Source organism: Parambassis ranga, chromosome 16 (genome assembly GCF_900634625.1).
Source record: "Parambassis ranga chromosome 16, fParRan2.1, whole genome shotgun sequence".
NCBI classification, from domain to species: domain Eukaryota; kingdom Metazoa; phylum Chordata; class Actinopteri; family Ambassidae; genus Parambassis; species Parambassis ranga.
The window spans coordinates 552,701-574,171 of NC_041036.1; the positions used below are offsets into that span (position 1 = coordinate 552,701).

Sequence of the window (21,471 nt, forward strand, 5' to 3'; positions counted from 1 at the left end):
CAGTGGTCTGCAGTCAGACACTTTCTGGCTGTGATTAAAGGTGAATGTTGACATGTCAGTTCTAAGTGTGTGTCCTGAGGTTCAGTGGTCCGTCTGTAGGAGGCAGCTGTGATTAGTCTCAGTCAGCTGATGGAAGGTTTGTACTGTACAACGTAAAACACACAATACATGCATGTCATTGGACGAGCTGCTGTGTGTGTGTGTGTGTCTGTGTGTGTGTGTGTGTTCGCCTCAGTGTGCTCTGATGACAGACGCTCGGGGACGTGACGCGCCCCCACACGCGTTATCAGGCGTGAGATATAAATAGTACGTTGGTTTTTCCCTGCAGCTGCATTCAGGCTGCGGCTGGATGTGAAGGACTTCCAGACACTCTGTGTCTGATAAATTATCTGCATTAAGCTGCCGTTGTCTAACCAGGACAGAGCGCTGTCCCCGAGCACCGAAGCTGTGAGACCAGAGGACAGTCCAGTGTGCACGGAGCTGCTCCTGTGTTCACGCTGTTGTCAAGTCAATACTGTTTTATTCATATAGTGTGTTTTACAATCAGAACTGTCTCAAGGGGCTTCACAGAGACCCAGAGCCTGGACCAGATCAACAGTATCAGGAAAAACTCCCTTTAACAGGAAGAAACCTTGAACAGGACAGGACAGGACAGAGAGGAGAAGAGGGAGACAGGACAGAGAGGATGAAGGACAGGGAGGGACAGACATGTTGTTACCTGTGATATGTATTTCTTCCATAGCGGCTCCTCCTCGCTGATGTCGAACTCGTTCCAGCCGTGATACGCCCTCCTCCGGCTCACCTCCTCCTGGGTCAAACCCAGCTGCAGGTCGGCCTGTTGGTGCCAACCACACACAGAGCAGCTGTCTTTCAACAGGTCACAGATAAGGAACGTTCTCCTCTGATGTTACATCAGGGGACGTGAAAACCGAGCACAGCATCGGTCTGACTGAGGCCGTACCTGCAGGACGCACGCTACTTCATTGACGGGCAGTTCGCTGGCTTTCCTGGAGGTTAGTACTGGGACCATGGTCTCATCTTCACTGCAATGTTGACTCTCGGAAAGCTGCAACAATGAAAAACTGATGATGAATCACATTTAAACTGAGACCCGACAGAACCTCACTGTATTATCACACTGATGACATCACACACGGTGGAAAGAGATGATGCTCATGAACCAGTTCTACGACATGAAAACCTGACTTCAAGTGTTAGCATCCGTCCACCTGCTGCAGGCTGCAGCTGCTGCACTGATCACATGACTCCGAGTTTAGCATTTATTCATTTATTCTAACTGACAGTTTGTCCAAGTGCTGGTGCTGCCAGAGGAGGAGTCTGAGGATCCGTCCTCAGGGCGCGGCCCCGCTGTCCCTGCAGGCACGCCTGGAGGTTCCAGTGTGACCTGATGACCCACAGTGGGCTCATACAGCCGGAGACTCTGTGCCGCCATGGAGCACAGGGTGAATGTTTCCAGCTGCCAGCTCCGACTGATTTAAAGTGACACATCGACCACGGTGACTGCAGTCAAACACCCTGACCCTCATTACTTCAGATGAACCACTCCTGGAACAGGACAGGAAATGTTCAGGAGTGAGTTCAGACGCTGCTGTTTGACTCCAGCAGGAGGATGATCACATCAGAGGCCAGAGAATCAGACTGATGACAAGCGTGCTCAGGTGAACAGCAGCTGGCAGGAAACAGACGGATTCAGCCAATCAATGCAAAGGATGACACATGTTTTTACAACAACAAAAGCTGGGCGGCGGGTGTGTGTGTGTGTTGCTGGCTGGTTATCCATACACACTGTGTGTGTACATTTAGAGTCGACACTGCTGGCATCATCCGAGCCGCACAGAGCTAACTGCTAACACTGAGCTAACTGCTAACACTGAGCCGCACAGAGCTAACTGCTAACACTGAGCCGCACAGAGCTAACTGCTTACACTGAGCTAACTGCTAACACTGAGCTAACTGCTAACACTGAGCTAACTGCTAACACTGAGCTAACTGCTAACACTGAGCTAACTGCTAACACTGAGCCGCACAGAGCTAACTGCTAACACTGAGCCGCACAGAGCTAACTGCTAACACTGAGCTAACTGCTAACACTGAGCCGCACAGAGCTAACTGCTAACACTGAGCTAACTGCTAACACTGAGCCGCACAGAGCTAACTGCTAACACTGAGCCGCACAGAGCTAACTGCTAACACTGAGCTAACTGCTAACACAGAGCTAACTGCTAACACTGAGCTAACTGCTAACACAGAGCTAACTGCTAACACTGAGCTAACTGCTAACACCTTCACAGCGGCTGCTCATTGTTCACTGCTTTCAGCAGGACCACAGAGAGCGAGAACAAAGAGGACGACTGCAGCGCTGTCAACAACAGAACACAGACTCACGGTCACATCACGCATCACTTACAGACCAGTAACTCTTATCAAGGCGTCCCCACTTCTACACCTTCTTTGACGCTGCATCCTGCTGTTCAAAAACTCAACAACTACACTGTCCGACGGGTCATTGGAGAAACCTCGGTCAACATGTCGGACTGTCCAGACACATTCTAACTGAACAGCTTGTCGGGCTCATCAGGAGCCGCTCGGCCCTGCGCTGGTTAACGAGTACCTTTGGTCCGTCAGCTTGTTCATGGACATTTTCCATCAGAGGCACTGAGACGTCTCTCAGCAGAGACGGGCCCTTGTCCCACATCCTCTGTCCTGTGGTCCTCTGTCCTGTGGTCCTCTTGTCTTCTCTCCTCTGTCCTCTGGTCCTCTCTCTTCTGGTCCTATGTCCTCTGTCCACAGTGGAAACTGAACTTCTGGTATTTCTCAGGCACCTCCAATATTTTCATAGTCAAACGTTTGAGAAACCTGAAACCCGATCGCTGACGTCCAGCAGCTGAATGTGATGAACAAACAGAGCAGCAGGGAGGAGCAGCAGGGAGGAGCGGCTCCCCCCGGGCCGCCTGCATGTGATACTAAAAACAAACAGGAACAGTATCAGATGCTCGTTTCCTTATGAAATAAAACTGATGCGGGGAAACAACTTGAGGAAACAACTTGAGGAAAGCAAACAGACCAGCTAAACACAAACACAGCAGAGACAACACACACATCTCAGAGCAGGATATGCAAATACATCTACAAGGCAACAAACATCTCAGATATTCTGATGGTACTGATGCAAATCAAACACGGAGCCACCCAGGAAATGCTTTCAATTCATTTTTAAAGTGAGACAAATAAACATCAGGATAATATAAAGAGTGTGGAGGTTTCCTCTCTGACCACACGCTGACACTTCACTGCCATCAGGAACCCACAGACAGAGGACCATCCACAGGCCGACAGGCCGACATCAGAGCTCAGACACCACCGTCTGAGCCGCATGTGACACACTGCTTCATCACCTGCCCTCAGATTCCTCTGGCCTCCTCTTCCTCCATTCAGCTCCCACTCACTCCGCATTGGTTCAGACTCAGATCAGCTTCAGTTTTTCTGCTGATTCACGTGAAGCAAAGAGTGAAACTCTGAGAGCGTCTTCAGAGGACAGAGCAGAAGCTGGGAGAGGCTGAGAGGACTGATCCTGATTAGCAGAGCTGGAGCTTAGAGAAGGATCCAGCAGCTTCCTCTCAGTCTGCCCCCTGTAGGACAGGAGGGCTGCTGCACCAAGAGGCCAGCAGGTCAAACCTTAGCAGACCTGCACCAAGTTCACTTCCTGTGACAGCTGTTTGAGAGGAGCAGCTTTATACAGTCAGCATGAGCACTACGAGACGTTCAGCACAAGCTCCCTGCTGCCCCCCAGCTCCACCTCTGCGCCTGTATTTAGAGTCTACACTTTTATATCATGTAAATCTTTGCTGACCTCCAAATATAGACAATATTCAAAAACCTGCCCTTCCAGGTGCAACTGATCACATCTACTCATTATTTATTTACATCAAATGTTCTCTGTTTCACACACACACACACACACAGAGCACACACACACAGAGCACACACACACACAGAGCACACACACACAGAGAGCACACACACACACAGAGCACACACACACACAGAGCACACACAGCCATTATGCTAACAACATGTAGCACAGGCTGGCTTCATGTTCGGAGCAACTTTAGATTTAGCTGCTTAGCAGGTTGGTGTAACATGTGATGTCATCTCAGTGTCTGTTAACGACCAGCTAGTGTGTGTGTGTGTGTGTGTGTGTGGCTGTGATGTCACTGTGCATCTTACACAACACTTAACACATCTGACACTGATCAAGTTCAATCAGGCTGAGGACCAGCTGATCAATCAATGCATCGGAGTGTGAATGAGGCCGAGCGTCCTTCATCCTGTCCTCGTTACAATCATTAACCTTTATCATCGTTTCCCCGCCGTCCTGTCAGGTCAAAGTCCATCAACAGGTGAGAGCCAGCTGACCTGAACTTTAAACAGTCACACAACCAGGATGTAAGCGACTTTATGTGTGTGTGTGTGTGTGTGTGTGTGTGTGTGTGTGTGTGTGTGTGTGTGTGCACTGCCCATGGCCATAAACAGCAGGCACGCCTGAGTCTGACGGTTGTTCTCCTGTCTGGACTGTTTGCCGTCTGCCTCTGTTCTGACGTACTGCGCTGATTTAAGACCCAGTGTTGCTCCCACAGAAGTGAATCTGTGAAATCTGGAGGAACCAGGAGAACATGAACAGCCAGTTTGTGCGAGATGCTTCGATTTCTCCTCATTAAAGTGACCTGACTTGTCTGGCTGCATGTTAACAGAGAGGAACATGACCTGCAGAGTGCAAAAAAGAGCTCCGTGTGTGAACCATGCACCTCTGACTGGGAGGAGCCTCTGGGCTCGGGTGAACGCCTCATACTCCATCTGACCATCGTCAAATATTTGTTCCAGACTGTGTAAACCTGTGTGTATTGTTTGTGTAGCGGTTGGCATGCAGAGAGTTCAGCCGCCCTCTCACACACCTTCACAGGTCTGCAGCCTTCAGCCACCTCTCCCCAGGAGCATGACGACTTTCTGCCAAACGGCTGTTAGCGTGACGTCTGGCTAGCTGCTGCTGTTCATTCCACCACAGTGTGATGGAGGCGTGAACACAAACGCCACGTTTATCCTCGGCTTAGACACGAACATCAGCTGAGCTCCTGAACACAGCGTGAGGGTCACTCACCACATAATCCTCTAATTTAAAGATAGAAGGTGACAAAGCCGGTCAAAATCCAGCAGAAGAATGTGGAGACATGATGGAATTCATTACTGTGAGGAGACAGGAGGGCGGTGTTCTCTGACTGATGTGGTGGACGTGATAACACCAGAAGAAACCCAACCCTGCAGCTTAAAAACAGTGCCGCTGAGCTCACTTCAGCTTCAGGCCTCTCATTTCAGACTGTACCAGAGGAAACAGCTCTCTGGCCTGGTCCAGGACTCTCCAAACCCCAGGTCAACTTACAAGTCAACAAAATCTGAAGCACTTCACTGTGACACTGGAAATAAAGACCTTCACACAACCTCTGTGATCAAGGACTTTATCTGAAGTGTGAGAGAGAGAATCAGTCTCATCATGCAGCAGAGGCTTCATGCAAAAGAAGTCACATGACCACAGTCAGCCAGTTTCAACTTCTCTTGATCTTGATCTGATTAGCTGATTATTTGTTTGATGCCAAATAATAGGATTAATAATCTATGTAACAGTCATCAGTTCACCCTGTGAATCTACAGAGGCCGCTCTGACCCACCCACATGTCTGAGGAGCAGCCTGAGTGTGCAGAGGGCCCAGCAGGGACGCACTGCGTGGACACCAGCAGACAAACATGGCTGCCAAAAGGACTAACAAGCTGCTGTGGAGGCCATTCATCAGCCTGACCTCAGCCGAGACACGGCCCGGTGCGAGGGAGGGACACGGAGACCATCGTGAGGCCGGGAGGGGAGTCGGTGTAACTCCACCACCATCTCACACACAGACACACACACAGACACACACTCCTCCTGTCTCTGGCAGGTACACAGCAACAGCAAACACACCGCTCTGTCTGTGGATTAAAGGACTTTCTTTCATATGATTCACATCCTGAGCGCCGCCTCTCATCCAACCTATCATCTTACTATTCAGGATAAGCAGCTTACGGTGCCTTTGTGTCCCACTCGCAGGGAACAAACAACATGTTAGCATGGCAACAGAGCCGACACACACCAGCAACACACACACAATCAGCTCAAACACAAACAGTGTCTGGAGTGTCTGCTCTGTCATTAGCAGACACACAGCTTATTAAGCTGCACTCTCAGCTAATGTCTGTTAGTGATGGAGAGGATCATCAGGGACACACAGGCCGTGAAGCCTGAAGCAAACAGCACAACAACAGGCAGGAGGTCAGAGTTTCATCCAAATGCTCGGACATAACGTCTCCTCTCATGTACTGTGTGTGCAGTTACAGCATTTAAGATTAAGATTAAGATTAAGAAACTGCATAGGACGGGAAATTGCATAGGACAAAATAGGACAAACGTCTCATGTTTGGAATATTTAACACGATATACTGATCATTCATCAGAAAAAACTGAAGCTATATTACAGCTCAATCAATCAATTAACTGATTAATAACCCCCCCCTTGTGTCAATCAGCCATTCAGACTCAAGTGGAAGTTCCACAAACGTCAGAACAGTGAGAGAACAAGGACCGAACGTCCTCTGGAAACACAGCCAGGCAGAAACTGTTCTGAGATAAGAACTGATCAGAGAGAAACGTTCATCATCAACACGTCATTTTCCACGAGGGGCGAAACAAGAAGTCACAGCCTGTAGCCGCCGTCACATGTATGATGTCATCACTGACAAAAATACAAATGTTGTGTGTCTGCAGTGTGTGACGAGGTAATGCCACCTCTCACTGAGGAAGGCCAAGGGCCCCCCAGACCGCCTCCACCCCCACCCCCACCCTCAACATGTGGACTGGAGAGAGCCACAGGTGCTCCAGAGTCCAGAGTCCAGAGTGTGTCACCTGTTATTAACACATTCAGCTCCATATATCCACCACCAGCTGCCCAGACCCACCGGACAGCCCCACACCAGTCCAGCTGCCCAGAACCACCGGACAGCCCCACACCAGTCCAGCTGCCCAGAACCACCGGACAGCCCCACACCAGTCCAGCTGCCCAGACCCACCGGACAGCCCCACACCAGTCCAGCTGCCCAGACCCACCGGACAGCCCCACACCAGTCCAGCTGTATGACCGTCTCAGATCAGAACCTTTACAAACTACACTTCACTGCTGCTGTGGACCTAAACAACAGGAAGTCAGAGCTAAATCCAGCTGCTGTTTAATTAACTCTTTACAGACCATGGAGCTCCTACAGTGTGTCGGTTCCAGGGTTCCAGGGTCATCAGTGCTCCACATCCTGTGAGGCTGCAGCATCACAGCGCCTTACATGTTAGCCTCGGTTAGCATGCTAGCTGCCGGGGCTAGCTAACAGGACGCGCCGTGGAAGTGACAGACCCCGATTCTTTGGGTCAAACCGGGACCACTCCTCCTCTGCCGTGCCGTCGAACAGCCACACGAGTCCCAGGAGCCGACTAACGGGAACAATCCCGGTGACAGCAGCAAGCTAGCCGACAGACAGCCCTCCACACCGGGAGGCAAACTACCCAAACAACCCTGCTCCCAGGCTGCTGCGCGCGGCCGGAGGCTCCGACTCCCGGGCGGCGGGGTTTAAAATGTGCTGGTTTGACGAACATAGACCCGGATTGAGTTTGAATCCGTCACCATCCGGACGGGAAAGTCCCGAAATGTTGAACTTACCAGCAGCTCCCGTTTCTTCAGCATCTTCCGTGAAATCGCACCGCGGAGCGCTTCCCTCTGACAGACCGGGGTCCACCATGTCAGCCCGCGACGGCACGCGCTGCGCTTCCGGCCGCTCCTTCAAAATAAAACCGGGTTCGGGTTTGTGACGTTTGAGGATTCTGTTGTGGTCAATCACACAATAGGAATATATAACAAATAAACTTCACATTTATTAATAAATAATCAGATTTAGTCTACTTTAAAATGAATAAAAATAAAATGAAATCCTGACTGTTTTATTTTGACATGACTTCCGGTTATGTGGCCTGTCTGACGGCAGGTGGCCCCCGCGTGCTGTCGGTGCCAGAAAGTTCCTCTGGCTCCAAACAAAGATCGTGTGTTGCTGAAGAAGATGTCTCACTGATGACGGTCATCTCTGTGACTTCCGGTCATCTCTGTGACTTCCGGTCATCGTTTCATCGTTTCAGTCAGGAAGCAGCAGCATGACGTCTGCAGGGTCATCTTCAGTGCTTTATTAGTATTTCAGGGGTTAATGTGACATTTGAATGTTCAGGATCAGTGTGCACCGCCGTTACCATAGCAACCACAGCAAGCACCATCACCACTAACACAAAAGCACACTGAACACATGGAGGCAGCCGCTCACTGCAGCTTTACATATTTACACACAACTGATTCATACACAACATTATCACACAGTCATGTTTACAACCTGCTCCTTTATACGCTTCGCCTGGAGATTAAAGCCCATCCATCCTTATCAGGGGCGTAGGAAGCATTAAAAATGTGTGGGGGGGGGGGCACCTTCTGTGGGTGGGTGGTGATAAAAAGTACATCAGTATATTATGAAATATAATATAATAATATGAAGTAGCTGTGATTTAACAGGTTGTTAAACTATTTTACCTACAGAAGTAAAAACGTAATGTTTTCAGAGACAGATTCAACAAACACTCATGTGACACAACAGTTTTGTCAACCACACCGGTGGCACTACACTAACAGATGATACAAAGCCTCCATATCTGCCGCCACTCTCAGAACCAACCTCAAATATGGAGCAGAGATGGAGAGACTGTGCTTTACCTTTCAATTAACAATATGTTGTATATAAGTATATAAGTGAGTGATGAGTATATATATCATCAATGAAATAACATCAGCATGTTGATTTAACACAGTTCTCATCATCTGAGTTTCAAAAAGCTGTTGGACCATGAACCAAACTCTGCTTAATGCAGATAATACTGAGACACTACAAATACTAACTTGTTTATTTTTACTTCCTTATAAACTGCTGAATTCACAACAAGCCTTGTGGATGTGTTTATAATGACGCCTCATCTGCTGCATCAGTGTTTCCTGTTCATATAATGCTCCACTGTGTCCTGACGTCCATCACGTGTTTTATTCTTGCTGATAAGAATAGGAGCAGGTGGCTGTGCACTGGCTCAGCGAGGCTGAAGCTAGCAGGCTAACAGGAGCTAACCTGGCCTCAGTACAGTATGGGTTAATGCTGAAAACAACTCTAACTCTCCGTGTCTTTGTTGGGAATCTCCTCATGTCCATTGTGTGTGGGGAGGCAGCAGAAAAGGCAACAACATGTCGTCAGACAAATAAAACCGTCTACTGTAACTGAAGTAAACAGCAGCTTCCTCCCAACTTTTCTAAGTTGATTTAACATCAACCTAACGTCACCTGGGGTCATGTGACAAAGCAGTCAGGCTTCACCAGGAGCTGGACTTTGTGGGACGACACTGACGTCACCTCCTCCAGCTTCGAGCAGCACCGACGGTTCTCTTTGAAAACATGGAGTGGATTTCAGCTGTGAGGTTATTCTCTTATAAACAGAGCTTTTTCACGAGCAATCGAAACAGCGTTAGGTGGAGTTTCCTACTCAGTAAATGTGGGGGGGGGGGGGGGCAGCTACGCCTATGATCCTTATAAAACAAAAAAACCTAACTGATAGTTTTTATTATGTTCAGGACGCCGCCTACAGCTGATGGCTTTGAACAATATTAATCAACTACTGAGCTGAGAAAATGGAGACAGTATTTACAGGATCATCAGTCTCAGACTCACAGACCTCCACATTGACCTGTCCACGCTTGCGGCCTGCCACAGAACGCTTGGTCTGTGGATAATGTTCTCTTTTATCACCAGAGAATTACATTTGACATGATTACGGCTGAGAGCACCTCAGCACCTCTCTGTCTGTATTTGAATGAATCAGGAGTTCAGGTGGACTCCGGCCCGCCGATGATTGGAGCCTCCACACTGACTCAAAGCGGCCCTCAGACCCCTGCAGGTGACATTAGGGACAGTTTGTATTTACAGAGTGCAGAGCCTCACTGACGACCCCTCGCCCCACACCCTGAACATGGCGTACAGCGGCTCAGTGAACCTGTTGTAGAAGGTGTGCAGGTGTGTCAGCGACCCTCCAGGAGAAACTCTGTAGAAGGACAGGAAGCCTTGCTTAGAGTCCAGGTACACCGCCAGCCTGTGGGAGCCGGCCAGAGGGACCGGAGACACGGTGCTCCTGTAGTCATGAAGAGCTCTGTAGCCGTGGGCGGTGCAGTGCAGGCTCCAGGACAGCTTGTTGTAGCCCATCACACTGTCATTGCCCGGCCCTTTGCGACCGATGCCCCTGTAAGTCAGTCCGATCCCGACCCAGTTCCCCTCCCACTCCACCTCCAAGTAGCAGCGGCCTGTCAGGCTCTGCAGGGACAACACCTGGGCCCAGCAGTCAAACCTGTCTGGGTGGTCTGGATACGGCTGCTCCTTGTCCCAGGTCACCCTCCTGTTGGTGTCGGAGAGGACGAGGAGTTTGTGGGCCGTGTCAGGATCCAGTGTGACCTCCTGTGCATCTGACGGCGGTAAGAGGTCAGAGACAGAGAGTCAGACAGGTGACATCAGAGGTATACTTACTGCTGATTGGCTGAAGTCATTTGTGTAACTTACGTTTCCTTAGTCCGGGTTTAAACCAGTGTTCTGCACTGTGGTGGACTCTGGGAGCAGACAGGTCACAGTGTGTCAGACAGCGGTGCACCTGACAGTACAGGTACTAAATGTGACAGGGATCAGTACCTGAGTTTAGTAAATTCACATTGACCGTCCTCCAGAGCTTCAAACAGGAGCCTCTCTCCAGACCTCTGCAGGTGGTTGTAGCTCAGGTCCAGCTCTTTGAGGTGGAGCGGGTTTGACCTCACCGCTGAGGCCAGGAAGCCGCAGCCTCCCTCTGTGATGTTACACCCCGACAGCCTGGGACAGAACGAAACAAACGCTCTTCAAGGCTTTGAAAACACTCGTTAACAGTGACACCTGTGGCCATGAAGTGAACTGCAGGCAGCGGCCTGTCCCGCTTCCTGAGTGTCTGTTCAGCATCTGAAACCTTTAACTGGATGCTGATCCTTCAGGTTTAGAGCCGTTACCTGAGGGTCTCCAGTCTACACTCCTCACTCTTCAGGCCGCTGCAGAGAAGCTGCACCCCCGAGTCCTCGATGTCGTTTTCACTCAGGTCCAGCTCTCGAAGACGTGATGACCCGAGTGTCAGAACTGAAGCCAGGGTTTCACAGCATCTTGGTGTGAGACTGCATCGGTTCAGCCTGAAGGGACAGACCACACGGTGATCTTTTCTAGAACCATTCAGAGCCGACCACCATGCTAGCTGTTCTGAGATGATACAAACTGGGACTGCTGGTACAGTGTAAGATGTGTGAGCTGCAGCAGGACTCACCTCAGCGTCTTCAGCCTGCAGTGTGGACTCTTCAGACCGATGCAGAGATCTTTGAGTCCTGAGTCCTGCAAGTTGTTGTCACTTAGGTTTAAATGTAAGAGCTCATTACAGCAGGAGCTGAGAGCCGAGGACAGCTTCCTGCAGGACTCCGCAGTGAGGTTACAATCGTTCAACCTGAAACACAGAACAACAACATCAGTTTGGACCCATGGACCAGTTCACTGTGAACAAGGAGAGACTTACACTGCTGTTGTGGAAGCTTTGATGGCTGGCATCAGCCGGATCAGACCTGTTTCTGTTCTGGAGTATTTCTTGAGGTGGATCTCCTCTGGCTTCTCTGGTGAAGTCAGCAACATAAAGACCAGAGCTGACCAGTCTACGATGGGCCTGTCCTCCATCACTGAGTCTGCATCTGAGTTCAAGTCTCTGTGGATCTCCTCCAGCAGAGAGGAGTCCTTCAGTTCATTCAGGCAGTGGAAGAGGTTGATGTATTTCTCTGGAGGAAGGCCGGCGCTTATTTTCTCCTTGATGTACTTGATGGTCTCCATGTGGCTTTGGGAGTTACAGGGGTCCAGCTGTATGTTCAGGGCTCTGAGCAGACCCTGATTGGACTGCAGGGACAGTCCAAGAAGGAAACGCAGGAAGAGATCCAGATGGCCGTTGTCACTGCTCAAGGCTTGGTCCAGCGCAGCTCTGAGTAGCTTAAATGTGGACTTGGTTCTGGTGTTCTGCTCAGGTGTTTGAAGCAGCAGGTTTTCTCCCGTGACGCTGTACATTACATACACGTATAGAGCCGCGAGGAACTCTTGGACAGACAAATGCACAAAGCAGAAGACTTTCTGCTCCATCCAGGACTCCTCCCTGAAGACCTGAGTGCACACTCCTGAGTACACAGATGCTTCTTTGACATCGATACCGCACTCTGTGAGGTCCTGCTCGTAGAAGATCAGGTTCCCCTTCTCCAGCTGCTGGAAGGCCAACTTCCCAAGTGCCATGATCACCTTGTTATTCCCCTCAGGGTCCAACTGCTGCTCTCCACAGTACTTGCCAGACATCTGCGTGGTCTGATGGGTCACGAAGTGGATGTACATCTGAGTCAGGGTCTTGGGCATTTTTACTTCTCCAGCTTCGGCACATATTTTTCCCAGAACAATAGATGAAATCCAGCAGAAGACCGGCACATGGCACATGATGTAGAGACTCCTCGTGGACTTGATGTTGGCAACAACTCGTGCAGCCAGGTCTTCATCTTCAATTTTCTTGTAGAAGTACTGCTCCTTCTGCAGGTTGTTGAAGCCTCGTATCTCAGTCACCCGGCCAATGTACTGTGGAGGGACGCTGCTGGCTGCAGCAGGCCGGGTGGTGATCCACAGGCTGGCCTTTGGTAGCAGGTTACCAACAATGAGGTTTGTCAGCAGCACATCCACTGAGGCTGGCTCTGCAGCATCACAGCATCTCACACTTCCCTTGAAATCCAGAGTGAGCCGGCATTCATCAAGGCCGTCCAGGACAAGCAGAACCTTGTACGTCTGCAGGTCTCTGATCCCAGATCCTGTCAGACCTGGTGTGAAGATGTCCAGGAGCTCCATCAAACTACACCTCTGATTTCTAAGCAAATTCAGCTCCCTGAAAGGCAGCGGAAATATCAGCTGGATGTCTGGGTTGGCCTGGTCCTCCGCCCAGTCCAGCATGAACTTCTGTGCCAACACAGTCTTACCGATGCCTGCTATGCCATTGGTGAGCACCGTTCTGATTGGTTTCTGTTCTTTGGGGTGGGGCTTGAAGATGTCCTTGGTCCGGATCACAGTTCCTGAAGACCTGCGTCTGAATGCTGTCTCAATCAGTCTCACTTCATGCTCCCTGTTGACGTCCCCGCTGCCGCCCTCGATCAGACAGAGCTTGGTGTAAATCTTTTTCAGAGGCACAGGCCACTGCTGCTTATTGATCACCTCCAGTAAGACGGCGTGTTTGTTCTTCAGGAATGCTTTCAGGTGCCGCTGGAACAGGACAAGTTCTCCATAATGACCTGGAAGAATCAACAAGTCTCGTGTTAAGTGCACCCCATCAGTGGAACACAGTGAACTGCAGCATGTCATAACGGACACGTCTGCCTGGTCCCTGTAGGACCATGTGGACTCTCTTACTTTGCTCCAGTGCCTGAACATGTTGCTCCTCCTTCATGGTCCTCAGGACGTGGAGGGCGATCTTCAGAGCTGCTTCACGTGTGTCCTCGTCACACTCCAACAGCAGCTCGTCATCGACCACGGCCTCCTGCTCCTGGAACACTGCTCTGTGTTTCCCTGAAAGGACCCTCTTATGTTTGTCCAGAGCGTGCTTCAGGAAAGCCACGGCGTTGGAGTCAAACTCCTGACAGGGAACATGACAGGCAGTGAGACAGCGGCTTCTGGAGCCTCTCGAGTTTCTCTAACGTCTGTTTAAAGCTGAATAATCCACCTCAGTGACCTCACAGATGTAACTGCTCACCTTCAGCATGTCCTCCTTCTTCTGGCGGCTTAACGTGGTCTGTCCACTGAAAAGAAGACACGTGTGTTATCAGCAGATACACCTACAGCTTCTGATCTGATGTGACAGCGCTGATCCTCTCACCTCGTCCCTGCAGCTGCAGCCCTGAAGTTCAGAGGAAAGTCTCTGGAGCGATCAGTCTTTGCAGAACACACGGAGTCTTCATCAGACCCAGGTTCACTGGTCCGCACACCTTCACCATCAGACTCTTTCTTCAGTTTGAACCTGTAGTCTCTGGTGTAGAACAGTTCACAGAGTCAGTCTGTTGTGACTGTGTGTTTACTGTGAGCTCATACATGCAGCTGCATTTAAATCATGGAAGAGTCGCGAGATGTTCGTCGTCTTACTTTGCTCCTGGAAGTTTGTGTTTCCTGCTGAAGTTCAGAGGAAAGTCTCTGGAGCGGTCAGTCTGTGCAGCGCTGGCTGCAGAACACACCGACTCTTCATCAGGTGGACGCTCACTCATCTTCAGGTCTGAAGTGATGGAGCTTCTTCTCGTACTGCTGAGATCCTGGCGGGCTGAGTGTTTGGACAACACATGGATTGAATTATGGTCCTGAGGACACACCTGAAATAAAACCTGTCAAGTACGGATCAGCTCACCTTTCCTCTAAATTAACTGCAGCACAGCAGGTTGGAGGATTTTCTCAGGATACTCTCTGGAGCGGTCAGTCTGTGCAGCTCTGCCTGCAGGACACGCCGACTCTTCATCAGACGGATGGTCCCTCATCTTGAGGTCTTTGGACTCGGTGGCAGAAATGCTGCAGAAAACAGAGTTGGCATCTTTTACAGCTCAGGAGGGAACCACGGCCACCTTCAGTCAACAGGCACAGGCACTGGATCTCTTTAGTGTTCTTAGTTAAACTCCACTGCCTGCTTCAGTTCAAAACTTTGACCACGACTAAAATATTCATACTGTAACATCAGAATCCCATCACATGCATCACTGTGTGGTACGGAGCCTGCACCGCCACCTGCAGGCATAGTGAGAGCAGCTGAGAGGATCACCGGCGTCCCTCTCCCCTCACTCCAAGACCTCTACGACAGCCGTCTCCCCCGAAAGGCCCTCCGCACCACAGGAGACCCCACCCACCCCTCACACCATCAGGAAAGAGACTGAAGCCTCCGGGCCAGGACCAGCAGACTGAGGGACAGCTTCATCCACCAGGCTGTCAGGAAGCTGAACTCTCTCCCCCTTCCCCCACCAAAAGAACCCTGACCCCTGACACCACACCCCCGTCTTGCACTATACATCCTTTGCACTCTTACTGCATTGTGCCTTCATTCTGTGCCTTGTATTTTGTGTGTGCCTCATTGTAGGTACACTTTTACACTTTATATTTATCTTTAGTTTTCAGTTACATGTTATATGTTGCGGAGACTTTGACTTTGATCAGAAATGTATTTGTACACCTCCAGAATAACACCAGCTGAACAAACAGGAAGTCAGTGTTACTGTGGGTCTTTGAGAAGTCGTTCACATAAAACACATTAAACAAGCTTTAGGTCAAAGTCTCTTTAAAGAACAGACTGAGGAACAAACAGATGCTTGTTCTGACACGAAGCAGCCCTGAGCTGCAGCCGGTCGTTATAGAACAATAAAGACTCTTCTAAAGCACAAAGAGCAGAGACATGAAATGAAACATACCTCAGAGTGAGAGCTAGCACCCTGCAGTTGGTCGGACTGATGGCGCACTTTATTTAATGCTTTCACTTTCACTTCCTGATAACTGGAGGCAGTGGGTGGAGCCTGAAGCTGTTTACATGAAACAGAGGACGAGCTGAGAGACGAGCGTCTCTGCAGTCGCTCTGTTCAGACTTAACATGGAAGGAATTCATTCATGAAGACGTTTGCTCTTAAAGACCCGAGTACAGCTTCATCTGAGAACTGGGAGGTTTTACAAGTGTCCCACAGTCCACACTCAGATAACCCTTTCATCACCAGCACCCACGGCTGCACTGACAACTGTAAGAACTGAAGCTCAGTCAGAGGAAAACAACCCAAAGTTTCATTAGGAGGAAAAAAGACTTCAAACCATTTTGTTGAAAAATGTACATTTTAATCAGAACTTAAACTCAGCAGTTTCAGAATTAACCACAATAAAAAGTAACAAATCACCCAGAAGAACACTGTGCGATCAGAAACCTACAGAACAGTGGCGTCTGTTCCTCTGACACCTCCAACAGCAGACTGATGGATGTTAGTTATGAAGAAACGCTCTGCTTCAACGAAACACTGCTGAGTTCATCAGAACACGTCCCATCGCCGCCACCACACGCCGGGTGGAGCTGCTTCCGTCCAGGCCTTCATGTGATGAGCTGTGAACACACACACACAGCTGAGTGCAGGGCGGAGGTGTGACGGTGCAGACACACGGCTCTTCTCTTTTCATGTTTACATCACTGAACAGTTTTTTCTTTGTGATCACCTAATGCAGTCATGTACGACCTGTGTGCAGCTGCTCTTCTTGGTTCTACTCTCACAGAGATGAATCAATAACACAATGTCTGTGTTATTCTGCACACACAGCTCTGACGGCTCTGCTGCTGCATCATTACTGATCTGTAAACACTGAGTGATATCCCATAATCCTTTGCTTTATCAACGCAACATAAAATGACTGCGTCTCAGACGATCTAGTGACAAAGGTTCACTGTATTAAAGCAACCTGGCGCCACCTGCTGGTCTGAGATGTAAGCAGAAGAACTGTTGATACTGACAGAATGAGAACTGAGAACACAACAAGGAAAACACAGGGGTGTGTGTGTGTGTGTGTGTGTGTGTGTCTGTGTGTGTGTCTGCAGACACTCACAGATTTGACTATCTGTTTGATGTAGTCCTTCTTGCCGGTCAGGTCGTGGTCTGGGTACGTGTCGAACACCTGAAACACAACAAGTCCTTCCTTCAGTTCTCCGGATGGTCTGAACAGAGGGTGTGTGTGTCTGTGTCCGTGTGTGTGGTCTCTGTGTGTGTGTGTGTCTGTGTGTGGTCTCTGTGTGTGTCTGTGTGTGTGTGTGGTGTGTCTGTGTGTGTGTGGTGTGTCTGTGTGTGTGTGTCTGTCTGTTGTATGTGTGTGTGTCTGTGTGTGTGTCTGTGTGTGTTGTGTGTGTCTGTGTGGTCTCTGTGTGTGTGTGTCTGTCTGTTGTATGTGCGTGTGTCTGTGTGTGTTGTGTGTGTCTGTGTGGTCTCTGTGTGTGTGTGTCTGTCTGTTGTATGTGTGTGTGTCTGTGTGTGGTCTCTGTGTGTGTCTGTCTGTTGTATGTGTGTGTGTCTGTGTGTGTGTCTGTGTGTTGTCTGTGTCTGTGTGTGTGTCTGTGTGTGGTCTCTGTGTGTGTCTGTGTCTGTCTGTTGTATGTGTGTGTGTCTGTGTGTTGTCTGTGTCTGTGTCTGTGTGTGTGTCTGTGTCTGTGTCTGTCTGTTGTATGTGTGTGTGTCTGTGTGTGTGTCTGTGTGTGTCCGCAGGGCGGGCCGCCTCCTACCCTCTGGCAGATCTGTTTCATGGTCATCTCCTCCAGGTCGGCGTCCTTCAGCAGACCCTGGACCGTGTCCTTCAGCTGCTCGTCTGTCGGGGCTTTCTTGATCATCTTGATGAGAGGCTCGTTGTCGTCTGAACTGTCCTCTGCTGCAGGGACAAGCGCACAAAGGTCAACAGGACACCTGGACACACACACAGGACATGGTGTGCTGAGACCTGTGCTGAGGCCGGTTGTTGTGAGTCACCTGTGTTGGTGTTGTTCTTGCTGTTGCTGCTGCTGTCGGCCTTCTTTGTTTTGGTCGGAGCCGGTTTCTTCTTCTTGGGCTTTAAACCAATCAGATCAATCGGATCAACAACCTCAGACCTCAGACGCAGAGAAGGTGACGCACACTGAACTCCTTTTACCTTCTCATCTGCTTCACTGTCAGCATCCGACTCAGACTCGTCCGACGTTTCCTTCTTCACTCTCTTTTTCGGAGGACCCGTCTTCTTCGTTGGTGTCCTCTGTCTTTTCCCCGGAGCTGGTTTCTTGGACGCGGCCTTCCCTTTGCTGGACTTTGACCTGGAGGACTGACACACACACACACACACACACAGATTCACTTGCAACAGACAAAAACAAGAGAATGTTTGATATGGTTGTGTTTGTTTTTACCTCCTCCTCCTCCTCCTCCTCCTCCTCTTCATCTTCCTCCTCCTCTTCCTCCTCTTCCTCAGCGGACTCCTCGGACTTGTCTGACTGATCCTCCTCCTTCTCTGAAGGCTTCTCCTCGGTGTCCGACCCCTCGGCCTCGGCCGACGCTCCGGCCTTCTCGTCTTCCTCCTCGTCGTCCTCGTCACTGCTGGAGTCCATGACGATGGCTTTGGACTTGCTTCCTGTCTTGGACTTCTTGGGACTGGATGAGGAGCTGCGGGCTTTGGGTTTGCTCTTCTTCTTGGTCTTCGCCTTGGAGTCGTCACCCGACAGCTTCTTCTTTGACTTCCTCTTCTTCTTCACAGGCAGACGCTGCAGAGGACAAACGGCAGGAATGAGTTCACTCGTCTTCATTTTTAAAACTCACACTGGAAACAGTCGCAGTTGAGCCGTCATGGCCGCCGCTCACCTTCCCGCTGTTTTTCGGTGCAGCGAGGAAGGTGAGGATCCTGTCCACCAGGTCTGAGTGTGTCCCTTTCTTCTCCAGATCCAGAACGCCGCAGACGGCCTTCAGCTTGGAGTTGGTAAAATGTGAACTTCTGCGTTTAAAGAAAGACAAAAGTGAAACCGCGCCGACGCATCAATAACAAAACAAACGCTGAGCGTCTCTGGACACAGACTCACTTGAGAAGTTTGTCCCGTTTTTTCCTGAACTGCTCGCTGTCCACGTCAAACGTGAACCCGTTGAACAGACGCAGGTTCTTCTTTATCGTGGCCAGCTGGAAAAATCAAAGCGCCTCCTTCAGTCACACTGAACCTTCGGTTTCATTCGTGGATTTTTGTACCTTTCCCGGCCGGTCGAACAGGATGGCGTGCAGAGGCTTCAGATCCGCCGGCTTCATCTTGGTGATCTGGAAGTTGGTGCGTGGGATGTCTCCTAGTTTATCTCCACTGCCTGGAAACACACAGAACAGGCTCAGAGGTTTAACCCACTCCAGGTCTGCAGCGCCTGCACCGACACCTGAGCAGAACAAACCAAACATCGGGTCCGTCATCATCACACGTTGCTGATTTACCGTCTCCAAACTTCAGCTTCTCCTTTTGCTTCGGCGCCTGGAAGTCGAGGCGCTCCACGCTTTTCTTTGCTCGCTTCCCCTCAATGATTTCACCCACAGCTGAAACCACAGATCAGAATAAGAACCAGCTCCCACACGACCCACACATGCCCTCACAGAGCGGATCGGGTTTACCGGACACTTTGTTGTAGCTCTTGTTGGGACTGGTCGGGTCTCCCTGGCCCGCCTCCGCCTGCTCCTCCACCTCCTCCTCGGACACAGCGGAGTCCATCGCCTCATCTGCCGCGTCACTCATATCTGCACTGCAACACTGAATCCTGGCAGACGGGACAACATGAGATCAGCAGCGTGTCTGTGTTCACTGAGACCAGCAGAACTTTTCTCAGACAGAAGTCACACGGGGTCATTAACCCTTCACTCAGTCTCCTGATCTAACTACAGCAGCCGGGCCTTTTCCTTTTCCATAGTATGAGGACATCCACCCTGACCGCACGCAGGAACACCAGGGTCTGTGCTCAGGTCAGAGCGCAGAGGGAGACAGAGGGACAGCCGCTCTCTGCAGAGGGACAGCCGCTCTCTGCAGAGGGACAGAGGGACACCGGGACAGCCGCTCTCTGAGTCTATGTGCTGTATCTGCGGCTTGGCGCGCTGCTGCCTACGAAGCCAGTAGCTCTTTTTGTTTTAGCTTCTCGGAGCTCAACAAACGTCCAGAGCCGCCTCCCGCTGTCTGTCTGTCTGTCTCTGTCTCTCTGTCTGTCTCTGTCTCTCTGTCTGTCTGCCGGGCGGCAGTTGTCCCCAGCAGCGCGTGAGCAGCGCGGCGGCCGTTACCGTTCACCTGCTCCGAGCAGCTAGCCGCCGCCTGCTAACTAGCTACAGTAATGTTAGTGATGCTCCGCTGCGCGGACAAAATCTGCGACGTGGAGCGGGTCTGAGCCGGAGAGGACACGCCGCGGACCGTGAACACACGTCAGCGGGGCCCGGGAGGTCCAGTCGGTACCGTCAGAACCCCGCCGATAAAAGTTTACCTTGTGATGAAGCTGCGAGCTGCGTCTCATCTGTCAGCCTCTTGTTTTTGATTTCATGATGGCGGTTTCCTCATGGGGGCGGGGACAACCACGGCGGCCGGCGCGCTGATTGGCCGGAGGCCTGGTGACGAAGGGCTTCGTCTCGTCGTTAATGGCGGGCTAACGTCACATTTCCTCCCCCCCTCCGCGTGTGCGGTGGGGGGATGCGTGTTCGGAACTTCTGCGGGTTCGGCTCCAGGTTCGGCTCCGGGTCTGCTGGAGAAAACACTCCCAGCTCTGCTGGTGACTTCCTGTTTATCAGGAGCCCGTTTAATGGAGCCCCGATAACACGATTCACCATGGCAACAGGCTGGACCAGAGCCCCGCCCACATGTAGCCCGCGGTCAGACCGAGTTCGAACAGAACTCATAAAAACACTCCGCAGGACGCAGGAGTTCTGACTGTAGAACTCCACAGCGGACCCACGCATCACATGGAAAATAAACATAACGTTATGTTTTACCTGTTCTAATATTCGGCACACTAAGAAAGTAAATATCAAAACTCAGAGGTTTATCTGTCACGTGTGGACAGCAGGCTCATCTGAGCATGCTCACAACAGGCAGGCACCTCCAGGCAAAGCACTCATAAAAACAAAGGAACCAAAACAAGAATACTGTGCGTGACAACACACACACACACAGACACACACAAACACACACAAACACACACAGACACACACACACAAACGGACGCACACACAGACACACACACACACAGACACAGACACAGACACACACACACACAGGTTCAGTGATCTGACGGCTGAGGGGTCTGTGAGTCTGGTGGTCTGAGGTGGATGCTCCGGCAGCAGTGACGGTCTGTGGCTGAGCTCTCCTGAGGCAGCGTGTTGAAGATGGTTTGCAGAGCGGGGATGTAAGACTCTCTTACTTCTGCTGTCTTCAACCCCTCGTCCGAGCGGCTTGGGGTCCAGCTGCTGCACCGGGGGGGGGGGGGGGGGGGGGTGATGGAGCCAGTCAGCGGCCCCTCTTCACCGCCTGGGGGCCGTCAGAAAGGTCAGAATCCGGTTACAGACAGATGAGCACAGCCCCTGGATCCTCAGCTCCTGGATGAGCTTCATGGACACTCATGCTGAGCTGTAGTCCACAAACGGCGTCCTTCTGCTCCAGGTGGGAGAGGGCGGTGTGCAGGGCC

At 50.9% G+C, this 21,471-nt stretch overlaps 3 protein-coding genes across 7 annotated transcripts in view; all 3 read right to left on the reverse strand.

Moving 5' to 3' along the window:
* The window catches only part of atp2c1 (ATPase secretory pathway Ca2+ transporting 1), a 22,386-nt gene extending 14,451 nt beyond the window's left edge, over positions 1–7,935 (reverse strand). Inside the window, exons 1-5 of one of the 4 annotated variants that reach the window (XM_028425047.1) lie at positions 2,633–3,055; positions 1,441–1,690; positions 1,156–1,405; positions 962–1,066; positions 719–835 (exon numbers count right to left, since the gene is read on the reverse strand). In XM_028425047.1, the coding sequence (XP_028280848.1) occupies positions 719–835; positions 962–1,030 (186 nt within the window). In that variant the 5' untranslated portion in view covers positions 1,031–1,066; positions 1,156–1,405; positions 1,441–1,690; positions 2,633–3,055. Of the gene's footprint in view, positions 1–718; positions 836–961; positions 1,067–1,155; positions 1,691–2,632; positions 3,056–7,804 lie in introns of those variants that run through there. The other 3 variants (XM_028425048.1, XM_028425046.1, XM_028425045.1) reach the window with 3 other exon arrangements.
* Positions 7,936–9,667: 1,732 nt separating this feature from the next.
* LOC114448221 (NACHT, LRR and PYD domains-containing protein 3-like) lies at positions 9,668–15,786 on the reverse strand. 2 transcript variants are annotated; one of them, XM_028425030.1, is made up of 12 exons: positions 15,715–15,786; positions 14,670–14,827; positions 14,414–14,585; positions 14,151–14,300; positions 14,028–14,073; positions 13,688–13,910; positions 11,787–13,569; positions 11,544–11,717; positions 11,239–11,412; positions 10,895–11,068; positions 10,769–10,815; positions 9,668–10,674 (listed from the first exon to the last, which is right to left on the reverse strand). In XM_028425030.1, exons 3-12 carry the CDS (start codon positions 14,530–14,532, stop codon positions 10,139–10,141), a joined length of 3,426 nt encoding a protein of 1,141 aa, XP_028280831.1. In that variant the 5' UTR covers positions 14,533–14,585; positions 14,670–14,827; positions 15,715–15,786; the 3' UTR covers positions 9,668–10,138. The 2 variants fall into 2 exon arrangements, with proteins under 2 accessions (XP_028280831.1, XP_028280832.1); XM_028425031.1 differs by lacking the exons at positions 14,670–14,827; positions 15,715–15,786 and having other exon boundaries at positions 14,414–14,663.
* A 318-nt stretch (positions 15,787–16,104) lies between these two features.
* dek (DEK proto-oncogene) lies at positions 16,105–20,427 on the reverse strand. Its single transcript, XM_028425075.1, has 12 exons — positions 20,278–20,427; positions 19,427–19,569; positions 19,253–19,351; positions 19,022–19,131; positions 18,861–18,955; positions 18,646–18,775; positions 18,198–18,548; positions 17,948–18,112; positions 17,788–17,866; positions 17,547–17,689; positions 16,880–16,948; positions 16,105–16,385 (listed from the first exon to the last, which is right to left on the reverse strand). Exons 2-12 carry the CDS (start codon positions 19,545–19,547, stop codon positions 16,374–16,376), a joined length of 1,374 nt encoding a protein of 457 aa, XP_028280876.1. The 5' UTR covers positions 19,548–19,569; positions 20,278–20,427; the 3' UTR covers positions 16,105–16,373.
* Between the last annotated feature and the right edge of the window lie 1,044 nt (positions 20,428–21,471).